The sequence below is a fragment of the Delphinapterus leucas genome, chromosome 19 (assembly GCF_059928025.1).
Source record: "Delphinapterus leucas isolate spDelLeu-1000000601 "Yukka" chromosome 19, BTC_Dleu_Yukka2, whole genome shotgun sequence".
NCBI lineage: Eukaryota > Metazoa > Chordata > Mammalia > Artiodactyla > Monodontidae > Delphinapterus > Delphinapterus leucas.
Window position 1 is genome coordinate 14,555,470 of NC_143147.1, and position 17,368 is coordinate 14,572,837.

General features: G+C 50.3%; 2 protein-coding genes across 14 annotated transcripts; both read left to right on the plus strand.

Moving 5' to 3' along the window:
* The first annotated feature begins 142 nt into the window (after positions 1-142).
* Positions 143-12,321, plus strand: RNF222 (ring finger protein 222). Of its 13 annotated transcripts, none has more exons than XR_016388847.1 (5): positions 144-521; positions 3,849-3,962; positions 4,562-5,204; positions 8,347-8,461; positions 11,234-12,321. XR_016388847.1 is itself a non-coding variant. In XM_089900359.1 (4 exons), the coding sequence occupies exons 2-4, from the start codon at positions 3,959-3,961 to the stop codon at positions 9,069-9,071; spliced, it is 783 nt and encodes a 260-aa protein (XP_089756485.1). In that variant the 5' UTR covers positions 143-521; positions 3,751-3,958; the 3' UTR covers positions 9,072-10,682. The 13 variants fall into 13 exon arrangements, 6 of the variants coding, with proteins under 6 accessions (XP_089756485.1, XP_089756486.1, XP_089756484.1 ...); XR_016388846.1 differs by lacking the exon at positions 11,234-12,321 and adding an exon at positions 8,941-9,029; XR_016388845.1 differs by lacking the exon at positions 11,234-12,321 and adding an exon at positions 8,936-9,047 and having other exon boundaries at positions 301-521.
* Positions 12,322-12,354: 33 nt separating this feature from the next.
* Positions 12,355-17,300, plus strand: RPL26 (ribosomal protein L26). The gene is made up of 4 exons (XM_022595853.3): positions 12,355-12,464; positions 13,268-13,440; positions 14,569-14,709; positions 17,129-17,300. Exons 2-4 carry the CDS (start codon positions 13,273-13,275, stop codon positions 17,255-17,257), a joined length of 438 nt encoding a protein of 145 aa, XP_022451561.1. The 5' UTR covers positions 12,355-12,464; positions 13,268-13,272; the 3' UTR covers positions 17,258-17,300.
* Positions 17,301-17,368: the final 68 nt, after the last annotated feature.

The window sequence follows — 17,368 nt, forward strand, 5'->3', positions numbered from 1 at the left end:
GGGTGGCAAAGCATTACTGACCCCTTCACCCTATCATGGCAGGGGAGCAGGGGGCTGCGGGAGGATCGCAGAAATGGATCCAGGAGGCTGAAGGTCTGTATGACTTTTATTGTTGGGCTGAGGAGACCTATCTCTGGGGAAGCCTCAGTCAAAGAGCTCCTGGATCACCACCTCCATCGTGAGACCCTCTGCTTGTCTCCAGCACCCATCCCTGGGCTCCTCCTTAGGCAGGGGCCCCTCCTCTCCTAGCATCCTCATCGACATCACCTGACTCCAGCAGGGGCCAAACCCCTGGGCAACGCCAGGAGCCTCCCAGCCTCAAACGGGTTGGCCGACATTCACTTCCCCGTGCTGTCCTCCCGACCTGCTCAGTCACTAGGAAATGCCTTGGAGGCAGCGGCTGTCACAGTGACAGTGGCAGGAGGACGTGCTGCCCACCCAGCACCTCTGGGTGGCTCAGACCTGCTCCATGGAGGCCCCGGGTGGAGAGGCAGGTGCTGCTCGCCCTGGTCCCAGCCAAAGTGAGTCTGGGGTCTGGGCTGGGGGCAGGGAAGGAGTGGGATCCAGTCAGAGCTTGGCAGGGCTCTGCACTGACACTGGAGTGATGCCAGGGTGTGAGAGAGAGAGAGAGTATGTGTGGAGTGTGTGTGTGTGTGTGTGTGTGTGTGTGTGTGTGTGTGGTGTCTAGGGGTGAGGAAGTGGTCAACAAAGCCTTGCCTTGGGAATCCAGGAGGGAAACCCGGTGCCCACAAGTCTCACTCTGCCTCACAGGCTCACTGTCCCAAGGTGGGGCGCGGGGATCATCTGGGCTGGTGACGCCCCCCTCCAGTCCTCGAGGTGGGCTGCTGTGGGTGAAACTAGGCACTGGGGCTTCATGAGGACGGCTCCCCCTGAGCTGGCCCTCGTCCTCCCCTGCCTCCCAGAAGGCTGGAGGGCCAGCCTCATCTGTAAAATGGAAATAATATCCCCCTCCCAGAGTCGCTGTCATGATGAAATGAGGAAGGCATGCAAAATGCTAAGCACATAGCTAGTGTTCAATAAAGAGTCGCTGTTATAATAATTTATCAGCTCAACACTGGCCCCATCTCACCTAGGAAGACTTTTCAGCCCTCCTTCCCCAAAATTTCCTGAAGCACCAATGGGGATGCCTTTGGTAGATAATGTCTTGCACTGTTATTTAGCTAGTTTGTGCCCAAATCAGAGCATTATTCCTTGCATTTCTTCTGCTGCCCTCTCCTCTGCCCCAGCACCCGAGACAGAGTCACGCCCGTAAGAGGAACTCAAGGATGGAGAATGAAATGGAATTAAGAGAAAGGGAGGGACGCAAGGAGGGAGGCATCAGGGAGACTGAGAAAGGGAGGTGAGAAGGTGGGGATGGAGGGCGGGTGGCATTGTCCAGACGTGAGTGACATGCCTCTCCCGAAGCACACGATGGGGAAGGGACTGCACAGAGAAGCCACCAGTGGGGACCTGGGATGTCTTTTGCATCCGATGCATCCTTTTAATTTTTCCTCAAACTCAGTCCTCCCTGCTCCCCTTCTCATCCCAAGGAGGAAAGTGCTTCCTGATTTGGCTACTATCTACTCACCCACCCAATCTATCAACTGATTCTAATGTTTTCTATACTATCAATGAAATCTCTCTCTCTCTCTCCCATCTCCCTCTCCATTCTCCTTCCCAGGTGACCTCAAACAAGTCACTTCCCCATCTCTGGACCCGGGTCTGCTCACCTATAAAACTAGATTTTCCTAAATGGCCTCAGAAGTCCTTTCTTCCCCCAGCATTCTCTTATCTAACTGCTTTACTTCTCCTTTTTAAAATTTATTTATTTATTTATTTATTTTTGGCTGCGTTGGGTCCTCGTTGCTGCACGTGGGCTTTCTCTCATTGTAGAGAGCATCGGCTTCTCTTGTTGCAGAGCACGGGCTCTAGGCACGCCGGCTTCAGTAGTTGTGGCTTGCAGGCTCTAGAGCACAGGCTCACTAGGTCTGGTGCACGGGCTTGGTTGCTCCGCGGCATGTGGGATCTTCCCAGACCAGGGCTCGAACCCGTGTCCCCTGCATTGGCAGGCGGATTCTTAATCACTGCGCCACCAGGGAAATCCCTGCTTTACTTCTCTTGCCTGTCTTGATAACTTACTTCTTAGTTACCCAAACAAGCGATTGATCATCCCTCCTTTTAAAAAAATCTTTTTTCAAGAAAACTTATAAATGTTCCCTAGGCTCTAAAGTTTCATGAAGGGCTTTTTTTTTTTTTTTGCAGTACGCGGGCCTCTCACTGCTGTGGCCTCTCCCGTTGCGGAGCACAGGCTCCAGACGCGCAGGCTCAGCGGCCATGGCTCACGGGCCCAGCTGCTCTGTGGCATGTGGGATCTTCCTGGACCGGGGCACAAACCCGTGTCCCCTGCATCGGCAGGCGGACTCTCAACCACTGCGCCACCAGGGAAGCCCCATGAAGGGCTTTCTTGATCACTGCTTATCTCCAATGCCTGGCTCAGTACCTAGCCCGCAGCAAGCGGTCAATAAACATTTGTTGAATAATTGGATGGATGGAATTGCCACCATATGCCTGTGGGGAATAATGAGATGCAGGGGGACATTTTAGCAGTTGGTCGGCTTAAGAAAATCAAGGTCATCCTGAGAATAACCCCAGTTTAGACACTTGCAAATGTGTTATGAAACAAAAAAGTAAAAAGTCTGAGAAACTCTGGAATCACCATCTTAATGATCTATTGCCCATCACTTACCTAATCTATTGTCATCCTGTTCAGTTATTCTAATTTGATAGGAGCTGCCCTCTGTCAGGCGTGTGATACTCTTTAGTCACTTATGTAATAAGGAACATCTGGGGAGGAGAGGGAAGGCCGGAAGGCAGATGCCAGGAGGGGAAAGGGCTCAGCCGGCCTTAACAATGACACCTACCGTTTATTGAGCACTTACTGCTAGCCAGACTCTTCACTCATGCTACCTCACTTAATACTCTGGACAACGCTGAGAGGAAGGTGGTACGATTATCATCAACCCCACCTTAGAGATGGGAAATCGAGGCTCAGACAGGTTATACAGATATATCCTTGGGTATATCAAGAATTTGAAGCCAGCTTCAGAGTCTGAGCACTTGAACCCTCACCCCAGCCTGGAGGCCACACTGACCACTTCAGAGACCAAAGCTTGAAAACCCCTGCAAAGGCTTTGGTATTGCCACCAGGGTCCCCAGTCCCCTACCCCTCCCTCTACATATTTTTGCTCTTTCTTGGCAAAAATGGACTTGGAACCAAGCCAGGAGCGGGGAGAGATTCCAAAAGATTTGTGATTGCACCAACTCTAGTTTGTCCTTCCTAGTAACTAATCTTGTTCTCACTACGTCATCTCTCAGACCTGGGGGCTGCCACACAGCTCTAGTTATCAGTGTGTCCAGGGGTCTTCTGTCTACATCACTGATGGAAGAATATATCAATAACAGCAAGAGGCTGTTCTAGAGGACTTTAGATGACACAGCTGTGACACTGGGGACACGGTGAATGAGAACACTTGGACCACATCACATACCCAAAGAGGCGTTTCCCATCAAGGTTTACACCTTGGGAAACTGGACTAAATCCAACAATGTCGCCGTTGCTGACAGCATCGCTGGAGCCCCTCTTTAGCGCTCAGATAATGTTAGAAACCCACCTGTTGCATCATGGTGACTCCTTATCTTTGATTTAAAACAATCTCATGCCACTTGAGCAGTCATTTGCCTTCTCACCAGAATGGGCACCCGGTGACTTTTGGCCATTTCCAAATACCAGACGTGTCCTCGAAGGATGAAAATCTGCCTTCACAGAGGTTAATCAGGTTCTCTCGCAGCCTCGGGCAGGCCTCCGGGAAGAGTCTGAAGGATGAGTGAGCTGTGATGGGCAAAGGAAGGAGCCCACAGCTCCCTGACGTGACCGCGCCGCCGGCCAGCCGTCATTTGGATGTGTAAGTTTGGAGTTTCATTTTCAAATCCCTCATTGCTTTACAGCCACACGTGGCACACAGGAATGCGGCGCAGGGGCTGCGCACAACCCAGTGGGTCGGCCAGCCCGAGCGGGGAAACGCAGCAGCAGCAGCAGCAGAGGCTGTTCTGGAAAACGGCCACTCTGGGCACACGCCCACACTGAGGCCTGGACTGAGGCCGCGGGTGCATCCGCTTAGCCACTTGCTTCCCCTGGGAAATGGGTCCTCCGGCCTCCACTTCGGGCCTGGAACCAGGAAGCGGGAGGGGGTGACCTCACAGCGAGCGCCCGTTGGGCTGGAGGTGAGAGGCTACACCTTCCCCCGCCACCCACCTCCTTCCAGAGCCCAGCGTGGCCGGGAGCTCTCGCTATTTGTCTCCCAATCCCCTTTCCGGAAGCGGCCCCTCATCGCTTCCGGTGGGTCCGGGGTTACTTCCGGTAGACCCCGGAGGAGGAGCAGCGGGAGAGGACCCGGGAGGAGGGGCGGAGGCAGCGGGGTGCCGGGAGGCCCGGAGGGGTCCGGCAGGGGAGCGAAGGAGGGAAAGGGGCTGATGCTGATGCTCTGGCCCTTTCCGCCCACAGCCAGGGCCCTGCCCTCCCGTGCGGCCATGTCCGATGGGGAGAGCAAGGAAAGCTCAGGCGGCGAGTGCCCCGTGTGCTACGAGAAGTTCCGCGAAATGGAGGGCGCCAGCCGGACGCTGAGCTGTGGCCACGTGTTCTGCCATGACTGCCTGGTCAAGTACCTCCTCTCCACGCGCGTGGACGGGCAGGTCCAGAGGACTGTCGTCTGCCCCGTCTGCCGCTACGTCACCTTCCTCGGCAAGAAGAGCTCCTGCTGGCCCTCCAAGCTGGACAAGAGCTCTCAGACCCTGGCCGTGCCCATGGGCCTGCCGCCCGTGCCACCGCCGGACACCCTAGGCCACGCCGACTCCCTGGCCCTCTCCCAGCCTTTCTGGAGGCCGTCCCCGAATCAGGGCGTCCAGCTGACCTTGGACCCGCCGCCCGGCCTGCTCCAGGAGCCGCAGATCTTCAGCTGCCACGGGATGCCCCTGGGGAAGCAGGACAGCATCCTGCCCGGGCGCAGCCAGGCCGAGCTCTTGGAGGCCTCCCCGGTGCCCAGCTCCACCCGGTCGTTCTGCAGCCGCTCCCAGGCCCTACTGCTCATCATCCTCATTGCCGTGGTGGCCGCCATCCTGCCCTGGGTGCTGCTGGTGAGGAAGCACGCGTGAGTGGGGCACCGGCCCGAGGGCCGCTCTGGAAGCTGCCCACTCACACAGCCAGGCTGCCTGGGGGTGGGGGCCAGCCGAGCCCTGTGGGGTGGCCAGGGGCAGAGAGGGTGTTAGGGCGGTGCTGGCTGGAGGTCCAGTGGCATCTCCCCACCCCGGGCTCCTTGCTCCCAGTGCGTCTCAGGGAGAACAGGGAGGCCAGGGCTGGGCTGAGCAGCAGGCTCTGGGCTGAATGAAATGGAAACTCCAGGCTCCAGGCCAGGGAGGAAAGCGTGATGACACCCCTGCTCAGAAACAGCAGCAGGGGCATACCCTCCGGGGATGCTGACCCTTTCTCTAGGCTGGAGCCGAGCAAGGCAGGGAGATGGGCGGCTGCTCCGTCCTGTGGGCTCACCAGCCCCGAGGGGTAGTCCTCACCTGCCAGGTGACCTGCCTGAGGCCAGCTGGGGTTCTGCGTGGGGTACATCCTGGAGGGGCCCAAGGGCAGGACTCCTCCAGGTCAGAATTCCCGGCCAGGGTCCTCCAACCCGCTCCGAGCAATAAACAGAAGGGGTGGCGCAGGGGCCAAAGGCACTTGTGTTTCCTGGAGTCTCAGCCCCCATCCGTGACACCCCACAGCTGGGCAGGGGTGCCAGCCTGGAAGGTGTTCCCTGAGGGAGAAGCTGATCTCAGGGAGCTCCTGGAGGAAGGAACAGAAAAGGGGAGCGGAGGCCACATCAGGAGTCGGAAGTTTGTTGACAGAGGCTGAGGCCAGCAGAATGGCCCACAGAGCCAGAGGTCTCCCCAAGCCTCCCCGGCCCAAGAATGGTCCAAATTTTGAGTCCTGGAGTTTTCAAGGATAGTGTGGAAGGCGGGCAGTGCAGGGGAAGCCTGGTGGCCGGGACTTGAGTCAGCTGAAAACTATGTGGGCAAACGAACACCTGGGGGCTTCCTCCCAGCCCAGGTTCTCCTCTTCCTCATGACCAACCACTCATTAGAGGCCACACCAGCTGGGCCAGTTCCCGGGGTGGATTCCCAGGCTGGGCTGGGTGAGGAAGGGTGGGGAAGAAGACAGCGGTGCTTGGCAGAGACGCTTCTGTCTCAATGAACGCTGGAACCCAGCTGTTGTCGGCGCTGGCCAAGGTCACATCACCTGGGGACCCTGCCTATGCTGGGGGTCCTTGATGAGGACACTAGAAAAAGCTCAGATTGGGTCTTGTCTGGGGAGCGAGCCATTCGGGGACAGCTATTTTCTGTTTACTGAGGCCCATAAGTCAGTGGGCCATCATCTTAATTTTAGGGCTAAAACCAGCAAAAACCTCAAGCTGTTTTCTGAAATGGGTGGTTCAGAGCCCAGGTGTGCCAACAGCCAAGCTCTCCACAGCCTCTGCCTCTCCCAGCGCAGTTCGCTGTCTGTGGGGAAAGAAGTAGCGCCCTCTTACCTAGTTCCTAAAAGCCTGTAATGGTGGTCATTTGGGGACCATTCGGGGATGGGATCCACCTGCAGGGGATATTGGGACACAGAGAGAGTTGATTTAATGCACTTATGGGCTTCTTTTCAAGACTAGAGAAGAACATAGGTGCTATTGGGGGAGGTACAGGTGGATTCATGGGAAAAATGTTTATTACAGGAATTAAAATGTTAAATTTACAAAGACTCTACTGAGTCAGTTTTAACCACACCCAGACTGCTTCAAACAGTGTCATGAATGTCTGGGGACCTGCTTTTAGCCTTTTCAGATTCTGTTGTGTTTGCCAAAAGTTAATTTCGAAATACCTATAGTGTTTCCATATTGTTCAGTCGTGACTTGTAGATGGCACTCCTTTTATTTTCAAAGAATGTCAAAAGCTATATATTTTCTCAAAGATTCCAGACACATTGTAAATGCATGTGGGAAGCGATGAGCCTGGCCTTTTAGGATAATTCACTTTAAATGAAAAAGACCATCCGAAAACACAAATGCAAATGGCTCTTAAACATTTACTCAGCCACACTTGTGAAAGGAGTGCAAATTACAATTCTGCTGGCATCCCATTTTTCACCTATTAGCTTGTCTAAACTCACCCTGCTGCCAACGCTGAGGGAAGCAAGTGAGGTTGGTAGGAAGGGATACTGATAAAACCCCTAGGAGGGGAAATTTGACATTATCTATCAAATGTCCACTTTGACCAAGCAATTCCCGTTCTAGAAAGGTATGTGACAGATACACTTGCATATTGCGGCATTGACATATGTAATTGCAGTGTTGTTCCTAAAAACAAAGAATTGGGAAACCCTGCATGCCAGTCAGAAGGGGCTGGTTGTGTAACTTAAGATGCAGGAACTGTCATGCAGCTGTAAAAAGAACAAGGACGGACCTGCAAACTGACTCCGAAAGTCTCCAAGATCCAATGGCCGATGGGCAGAGGCAAGGTGTGGAACGCTGGGTATCCGATACTACAACCTGTGTAGAAAGTGGGGGCATAAGAATTTACTTTCCGGGACTTCCCTGGTGTCCAGTGGTTAAGAGTGCACTGAGAATGGACTTGAGGACACGGGGAAGGGGAAGGGTAAGCTAGGACGGAATGAGAGAGTGGCATGGACTCATAAATACTACCAAATGTAAAATAGATAGCTAGTGGGAAGCAGCTGCATAGCCCAGGGAGATCAGCTCTGTGCTTTGTGACCACCTAGAGGGGTGGGATAGGGAGGGTGGGAGGGAGACGCAAGAGGGAGGAGATATGGGGATATATGTATACGTATAGCTTATTCACTTTGTTATACAGCAGAAACTAATACACCATTGTAAAGCAATTATACTCCGATAAAGATGTTAAAAAAAAAAAAAAAAGACTGTGCTTCCACTACAGGGGGCACGGGTTCGATCCCTGGTCAGGGAACTAGATCCCACATGCCGCGTGGCGTGCCCAAAAAAATGAAAAAGAATCTACTTTCTGATCTGCTTATTTGTGCATAAAGCAATTGGGAATATTCAAAAAAAAAACTAGTAAGAGTGGTGAACTGTGGATGGGGATGAGAAAATGATGGAATGGAAAGGGAACTTCTCCCTTTGCCTTTGGTATTTTGGGATTTTTGAACCAAGTAAATGTAGGTATTATCTGAACATTGAATTGAAAAATTAGAAGCTAAAGGTATCTTCAGTGTACACACTTGTTGCCTAGTGAGGAGTCGGCCCCAAGAGCCGCCAGAATGCTTGACCCGTGGTTCCAGCGTCTCAGCTGATGTGTGGCGTTCGAGGTGTGACATCTTAGGCTTAACAGGCACCCAGGAAGGACGGTAAAATGTTTAATATTCTCAGCGTTCCTAAGTTCCTATGGATTTCTCTGGGCCCCACCATTTAATGTGCTCATTTTGATTCCCTCTTTCTCGATTTTTTTGGCCGTGCTGCGCGGCTTGTGGGATCTTAGCTCTCCAACTCCCCAGGCCCCTGGCATCGAGAGTGGGAGTCCTCACCCCTGGACTGCCAGGGAATTTCCTCTTTTGATTCCCTCTTCTCTATCCTTCCTTTTCTTTCTCAAATAAAATCTTTCGCTTTAAGCAACCACCCTGGGGTCAGGGCACTACAGGAAGATAACATAGATAGATAGGTAGACAGGCAGACGGATGCCCCGAGGTTAGACATAAACTGTCACTCCTTTCTTTCTCCCCTTGTCCAGCGGCATCCCCCGCCTTTACACTCACACACACACTCTCACACACACACTCCCTTTGCCACCTCCCATTACAATAACCTTTAACTCTCATACACAGTCTAGGCCGACCCAGCGAGCCGAAGGATCCATACTTCACTGGTGGGCCCCGGGCCAGAGCTGCCAGGAGTCTGGGCAGGCACATCAGAGACCGCTCTGCCCCTCGGCCCGTGACCTCTGCCCTCAGTGAAGCCTGAGGATGCGGGCAGCTCTTCTGCAATCACCACTTCTCTCTTTGACCTTCACAATCCAAATGTCCTTTTTTGATACAAAATAAACAACCTTGGCCCACCCTCACAACTTGTCCCTTTCCTTCGTCCTCCTCAAACCCAGAACAAAGGAGCACCACAACTAATTCTCAACACAAACTACTGGCAGTTCCTACAAGCAATGCTGGTGCAGGCCTCCGGGCTCTCGTTTGGGTAGCTCTCTCCACCTGGAACACGCTTCCCCCATTGTCTACCTGGAAAACTCCTACCTAGCTTTCCAGAAACAGTTCATGGGTTACCTGTAAAACCTCCCCCAACCCTTACCTTGGTTAGAATTGGCCGCACCTGTGCTGTGTCCCCTGCTGCATTCCACCATCTTCCCGAGACACTTGAAGATGGCGTGTTTGTTGACAAGTCCGTCTCCTCCTTCTAGACAATGTGCTCCTTGACGAGAGGCTAGATCTTAACTGATCTTGCTAAGATCATACCAAGTGTCTGGCACAGAATTTAGGAAAGAGTCGAAGCTGGATAAATATTTGAAGAATGCATGAGTGAAGGAATGAATGGATGAACAAATGAACAAGTAAACATGACGGTTTGTGGTCCAGAAAAAAAGTTTAGTCCAGGGATGTAGGCATGAAGCCTGGATAATACCTACTTTGGTGTGTCTTAGGGCTACACAAAGACCACCCTCAAAATGACCCTAAGGAGCCAATTTAAAAGGACTCACTTGGGGACTTCCTCGGAGGTCCAGTGGTTAAGACTCAAAAAAGAAAAAAAAAAAAGGACTCACGTAAGAAGAATGTGGAGAGAGGACAGCCAGGCGAGGTGGCCAGAGGTTCGTGTAGGGTGGAGCCATGATGCCCAACAGACACTTGTGAAGATAAACAGACTGTATAACTAGGCTAGCAGTCATCTGCATCAGTGGGTACAATTTCCAACAGTCTTCACACTGTATAAAGTGGTTATGCTTCCACATGGTGGGTGGGCTGGAGTTTAATTTCGATGACTGTGTTGGATGGAGGGAGGGAGGCCTGAGAGGCTTGGGTGACAGTGGAGAATGATGGGGAGGCTGAAGAAACAGAGAGGACCTTTGAGAGGACCCCAGAGAGAAAGATGATGGGGAGGCCTGAAGAAGAGGCGATGAAGGAAACTAGTAAAGACAATAAGAGGAAAGAGAAAGTGAAGACCAGAAAGGGAGGCAGGAGCCTTCAGCAGTTCCCTACGACTTTCAGCGTCCAAGTCAAACTCAGCTCAACCCCAGAGCCTCATGGGCTCCTCTCTGAATCCCTCTCATGCCAGCCACAGGGACCTGGCACCTGGTGACAGTGTGTCATGGGCTTCACACCTCCACGCCTTCCCTCAAGCTATTCCCTCTGCCTCCTGGAGCTAATTTTAACATTCCTCAAAGGTCACTAAAGGGCGACTTCACCCCAGGTCTTCCCGGACCCCAGAGTTCTCTTCTCTTCCCGAAGCACCCCGGCACCAAGGATAGCCAGGCTCAGCGAGCACTTCTCTGGGGTCCTGTGGTTGTAAATTTTGTTGTTTATCTCATCTCTTAGTGAGCTTCCTGCAGGCAGAAACTTTGACTAATTTCCTTTTGTAGCTCCAGGGTGCAACGTGGCTGGCCCATGAAAGATGTTCCATAAACATTTGTTGAAAAGAATTGCAGCAGAAGAATTCTGCTCTCACTGAAGTTTTGAATAACAAATAAAATCCGGGGCTATATCTTCACAGCATATTTAAGAACACAACTATTTTTAAATCATGAAAACACATGTTCTTCACTGACTCCACTCTGGGCCCTCAAGGATATGGTTTCTCACTCTTTGACTTGACCCCAGTGGGTTCCTACAAATTGGGAACATATAGGGAATTATCAGAAGGGGCTGGGAAGCCAGCCTGCACGGGTTCGTCTATAACCTATGGGTTCTGTATAACCTTGCACGAGCTCCTCTCACTTCTCTGTGGCTCAGGGTCCTCATCTGTAAAACAGGACAATACCAGGATGGCAAGGCTATTTGGTGGATTAAAGGAGCTAAAAAGGCAGTGAGTAGAAGGGTGTCCCTAAGACTCTGCAAGCTTACTACGTCTTAAGTATGAAACGTGTGTCTTCCCCTAGTATGACACCTGCGTTATTCATTCAACAGAAACCGATCGCTTACTAGGTCCACGGCCAGGCACGCGGCGGGAGTTCACCCCGCATTGCAATCCTTCAGGAGGGCGCACCCCCTTGCCCTGCTTCCATCAGATCCTGAACTGAATGTGAGCAGGCAGTAAAATTAAGAAAAGGGCACAGTGGGGCTTCCCTGGCGGCACAGTGGTTAAGAATCCGCCTGCCAGTACAGAGGACATGAGTTCGAGCCCTGGTCCGGGAAGATCCCACATGCCGCGGAGCAACTAAGCCCGTGCGCCACAACTACTGAGCCAGAGCTCTAGAGCCCGTGAGCTACAACTACTGAATCCTGCGCGCCTAGAGCTTGTACTCCGCAACAAGAGAAGCCACCGCAATGAGAAGCCCGCTCACCGCACTAGAGAAAGACGGCGTGTAGCAATGGAGACCCAACGCAGACAAAAATAAATAAATAAAATAAATTTATTAAAAAAAAAAAGGGCACAGTTCTCTACGTGGAAAAGCTTCCTCACGCCGCGCTCCTCAACGTGTGGTCTCGGACCAGCACCCTCGGCATCACCTGGGAGCTCGTTAGAAACGCGGGTTCAGACCTACTTCCGCGGGACGGGGGCGGACCCGCGGCCCCAGTTCTCGGAAGGCCCCTCGCCGGCGGGAGCCGAACCTCGGGCGGGCCCCGCGGAGCAGTCAGCACACACTTTGGTGTTGGGGCGGCTGCGGGCGGCCGGCTGGAGCTGGCTGGTTACCTGTCAGGCACACTCGACAGGCCCACGCCTTTGGCCCGGGGTCCAGGTAACCGAGGTGACCGGCCGGCCGGAGTCCCAGCGCCACCTGGCGGTCAAATATAGGACCTGCCCTTTCCCGGCTAAGGGAGTACCCGCTGCCCGGTGTTCGAGTGAAGGGACACGGGTCCTTTGGGGCCACTAGCTCCCTCAACACCCGCCGAGGCAGTCAGACCCCAAGCAGCCCCCGCCACTTGCCCGGGAACCACCGTTCCCAGAGGACGCAGCTGGAGAACCCAGAGCTCCCACGGAAGGCACCAGGACCTGGAGAAGGGCTCTGCAGTTCCCCTCCGAGCCACGAGATGAAGCTAGTGATCAATTTCTTTCCCAGTTTTCCGTCCGCGTTCAAACTCTGCGCCTCTCTCGCTCCAAGAAACATCGGTCTCGCGAGACCTCTCGGAAACTTACAAAACCGGAAGCTGTATGTGGATCTCTTCCCTTTTGTGGCCATCGCTGAAGCGCAAACGGGTGAGTTTGCTGGGACAACGCGTATAATCCGCAGCCATCCGTTCACGGGCACGGTGTATCTCGACCCCGGGGGCCCCGATACTGTTCCGGTGGCCGAGTAGCAGCCGGGAAGGGGGGCCAGGATGGTCTCGACCTTTCTCCTAGCTCAAGGCCCGCCGGGGTGGGGAAGGGAGGAGGAAAGAGGATTTGGGGACTTGGCAACGGGAGCTGAAGGGGAGAGGGCCTATGGTGATGGAGTCTAGTCTGGGCAGTGTAGTTTCCTAAAGAATGGTCTCGGGATAGCTTCTTGGTAAATCTACAGAACTTTCAGACGGCGCTCGCCCGTTGGAAGGCTTTTTGGATCCGAGTTATGTGCATTTTCCAGGTTCGGGATGAGGGCCTGATTTCATTCATTTGGGATGGGGCTAAATGTGTTCACGCTCAAGTTCGCAGATTAACGTTGGTTGGTCTTTCTAAAACGTGATGTGATGTTTGAGTTGTCAGTCTGCTTTGCCCTAATTCAGCGGAAATATAAGGCCTGTTTTAGCTTCCTTACGCAGTAGTTATGCAGTTTGAGAGTGTAAACAAAAAGTTTAATTACAACAGGTGTGTTGGTAATGGAACGTTCTTCTGTTCCATAAGCAAATACAGAAAACATTCCAGTAAAGCAATTCACTACAAGCAGTTTTTGATGAAGTTAAAGAATGTGACAGCTTTTGTGAGCATTCTAAACTTTCCAGATGAAATTGTTGCAGTTACTTGTTTGTAAACTGAGTGAGATTTGGTCATTTAAGGGTTTGCACCTCTTTTAACTTTTTATTTAGCCGAAATGAAGTTCAATCCCTTTGTGACTTCTGACCGAAGCAAGAACCGGAAAAGGCATTTCAATGCGCCTTCCCACATTCGCAGGAAAATTATGTCTTCCCCTCTTTCTAAAGAGCTGAGACAGAAGTACAATGTCCGATCCATGCCCATCCGGAAGGATGATGAAGTTCAGGTATGTGCCGTGTTCAGGTCATCTTGGCGAATATCCCGCACGTTAGGCATAGACGATGGATTGCATTCTGAGAGTGATACATCTGAGACGTTGGCTCCCAGAACAGGATTGCAAAAGGAGTTGAGCTGGGGACTAACCAAAAAGTATGCAGCTTTCTTCACCTTTACACTTTGGTGAAAATCAGTTGTCTCAAGCGTCAGATGCAGTCATAATTAAACAGAAGACAGGGGGTTTGGAACCAGAATCTTACTTTTGGAGTTATCTTTTTCTGGGTATGTTTGGGCATTGGAGAGGCATTTGAGGACCAGTAAACAATTCTGTGTCTGAATCAAAATCCATATGTAAGTTACAACTGAGCTGTAGTTTCATATGATTGTTTGAGAGTACCAGTAAATAATTCGTCAAGTCTATTTAAGCGAAAATTCCTGTTAATGTTTCTTAGCTGTAACTTGCAGCTGGTGATTAAGATTCAGTCTCTAAAGCAGCTGACACGTTACCAGCATTTCATGAGATGAATAGCCATTTGTCGCTCCTGTGCTGGTGCTAAAATTGCCAGTAGGTTTTGGAGGCAGTCTCCTCTGCTTTCTGCAACTGGGAAGAAACATCTGTTCAGAAGCACTTTGGCAAGCTGAGGGTCGTTGGGACTTGCGGGTACAGAACGATGTTAGTTAACCTCAGGGAAAGAAGTGGCATGTTTCCGTAAATATTAGCTGCTGCCCACTCTTTGGCACTTAGTTGGGCCCTTTAATGGGTTGTGAATTTAATATTTATGGCCTGTTGTTCCCTTTGAGATGGAGTGACAGTTTCCTTGTCAACTTGGTACAAAAAACCAAGGTGGGCTTGTTCCTCGTTTTTAACCTTTTAACAAGCCCACCACTGCTGGTGGGTCATCAGTTGTAGGATGCACTGTCACTGTAGATTTATATGGAGCATAGTTTATTTCCAGGTTAATTGAAGCCAGAGATAGAATTATTGGCACATTTCCATTAATGATTAGGTCTTTCAAAATTGGAAGATCCTGTATATCTGATAAAGTGAATGATGTTTATCTGATTCATAGGTTTCCTGATTTTCAAGTTTAATATTCTTTTAACCACATATATCTTTTACTTTTGAATATGCATTTAGGTTGTACGAGGGCACTACAAAGGGCAGCAAATTGGCAAAGTAGTCCAGGTTTACAGGAAGAAGTATGTCATCTACATTGAACGAGTGCAGCGGGAGAAGGCTAATGGCACAACTGTCCACGTGGGCATTCACCCCAGTAAGGTGGGTGTTTTTAAGAATGCTTGAGAGGGGAGAAGGAAATTTTAACAGTTATTCTGTATGTGTATTTAATGTACCTTTTCCTTAAAAGCTATTAGTAAGCTGATCGATCAATCTAAAAATGAATAGGGTAAAATATAGGAAATCGGGTAATTTTTAGATGATATGGAGCTGATAGCCTGTGTATTAAACAGAACTGAGTAAACAGTAAGGCACATTTACAGCCCTGCAAAGTAGGTATTAAGTCATTTGCAGATGGAAAAAATCTGGACCTCAGAGTCTAGATCCCATTGATAGTGGTATCTAAGTGGTATCTAAGCCAAAATAGAAGATAATGGTCTGATTCTCATGTCCTGGACTTTAATGTGAATTCTCCAATACAGCTGTCTAATTTCTCTCAATTAAAAAAATATGTTTAATATAAAGGTAATAAATGTGCTTGGTGCCTATTCAAATAATGAGGTGTTTGTTTTTTTAAGATCTTGAGTTGGCACCACAAATCTAATCTTCAAACTACGGGAAAGTCGAAAGACTAGTACAGCTGTTGCATATCTTTCACCTAGAATTCACAACTACCATTTTCTTTGCCCTTTTCCCTACCCACTAGTGGATTACAAACATCGTGGCACTTCACCTCTAATTACTTCAGTGTGTATCTCTTAAGAGCGAAGACTTTCGCATTCTTTACTGCAGTCTTATTTTTGCCCCCAACTAGATGAGCGGTTGTCAAGGTCAGCAATCCAGTGACCAATTCTTAGTGTTTTATGAACTTAATGCAGCATTTGACAGTTGATCTCCCTCTTCGTGGCTCATCTTCATCTCTTATTCCAGACAAACCTCAATATCCAGTTGACTAGTTTGCATGTCAACTTGGATACCCAATCAGTATCTCATACCTGACATGTTTAAACTCCTGGTTTTACCCTTGAACCCTCTTGCAGTTTGTTACCGTCACTGTGTGTGGCAGCTTTGTCTTAATGGCTCAGGCCAAAATGTCATTATTATATACCCCACATCAGTCGATAAGACCTGTTGACTGCTGTCACATTGTATCCAGAATATTGTTACCATCTGAGTGGCCTACAAGACTGATCACCAGCTACTACTTCTTTTTATTTATTTATTTATTTTTGGCTGCATCGGGTCTTCCTTGCAGCGTGCACAGGCTTTCTCTAGTTGCGGCGAGTGGGGGCTACTCTTCATTGTGGTGCACCGGCTTCTTATCGCGGTGGCTTCTCTTGCTGCACAGCACGGGCTCTAGGCACACGGGCTTCAGTAGTTGTGGCTCATGGGCTCTAGAGTACAGGCTCAGTAGTTGTGGCACACGGGCTTAGTTGCTCCGCAGCACCCCACATCTTCCCCAACCAGGGCTCGAACCCGTGTCCCCTACATTGGCAGACGGATTCTTAACCACTGCGCCACCAGGGAAGTCCCATCACCAGCTACTTCTTGATGTCACCTTATTCCACTCTCCGTGTTCTAGTCCACTGGCCTCTTTACTGTTCCTACAGCCATGCTACTCAGTGTGTCTGCTGGTTGGCAGGATCACCTGGCAACTTCATAGAATTGTACATTCTGTTCCCAGGTCTACTGAAGCAGAATTTGGGGGTGGGACCCAGGGGTCTATTTTAATAAGCCCTCCAGACACACTCAAATTTGAGAAACACACCTGTTAAACTTAGAAATTCTTCTGCCTCTGGACTTCTGTGCTTGCTGTTCTGTTTGGAATACTCTACCCCTCTTATCAGGTCTCTGTTCAAATATAGACCTTTCCGTGAGGCTTTGCCTGATCTCGATTATGATTTGGCCCCTGTCCTCCAGCATTCCATCTCATATTAGATATAACCTCCATGGCGGTGGAGATTGTCTTTTGGTCGCTATGCTATATTTCCAGACCTTGTTCAGTGCTGTCTTTGCCTTTCCTCACCTTCCTCTCTAAGACTAAAATTTATCATAATCTGGGTGTCTTTAGTGACAAATCTGTTGGAATAAGGTCTGTTCAATGACTTCACTAAAGGTTTTGCAGGTTGAAGCATGTGTGAAGGCTACATTTAATTTCCAACCTTGTGGTACTAACGTTACTATAGAAACAAAAACGTGTATGATTTTGTTAGCTTATAAAACTGAGAGGAGTGGAATAGTTGAAACGTTTTGCAGTAGAAAAAGCTGATTTTCTAATAAAGCACAGAAGAGGACGTGAGAAGAACCACCAGTGCCACGTTGCCTTCTCCTTTGTTGGCTGAGCATTAGTGAACATTTAAATTTAAGCCAGGTTTGGGGGTAAGGAATCATTTATGGCGCTTCAGTGTTTAGGCATCCACTCCCACAGGTGTGGGGAATGGCACTGAATGTTGGGCTTCCCATGTGTTCTGTGTTGGTAATTGTTTAAAGCTCAGGAGCATTTTTTCTTATGTGTCTGCAGGTGGTTATCACCAGACTAAAACTGGACAAAGACCGCAAAAAGATCCTCGAACGTAAAGCCAAGTCTCGCCAAGTAGGGAAGGAAAAGGGCAAATATAAGGAAGAAACAATTGAGAAGATGCAGGAATGAAGTGATCTTGTTTACAACTTTCATTAAAAACTGTTAAAATGAAGAGTCTTTGTTTATGTGTGGTGCTTTGAGACGCTGACTAGATTTCGGTGGGTCAGTTTTCAGGGAAGT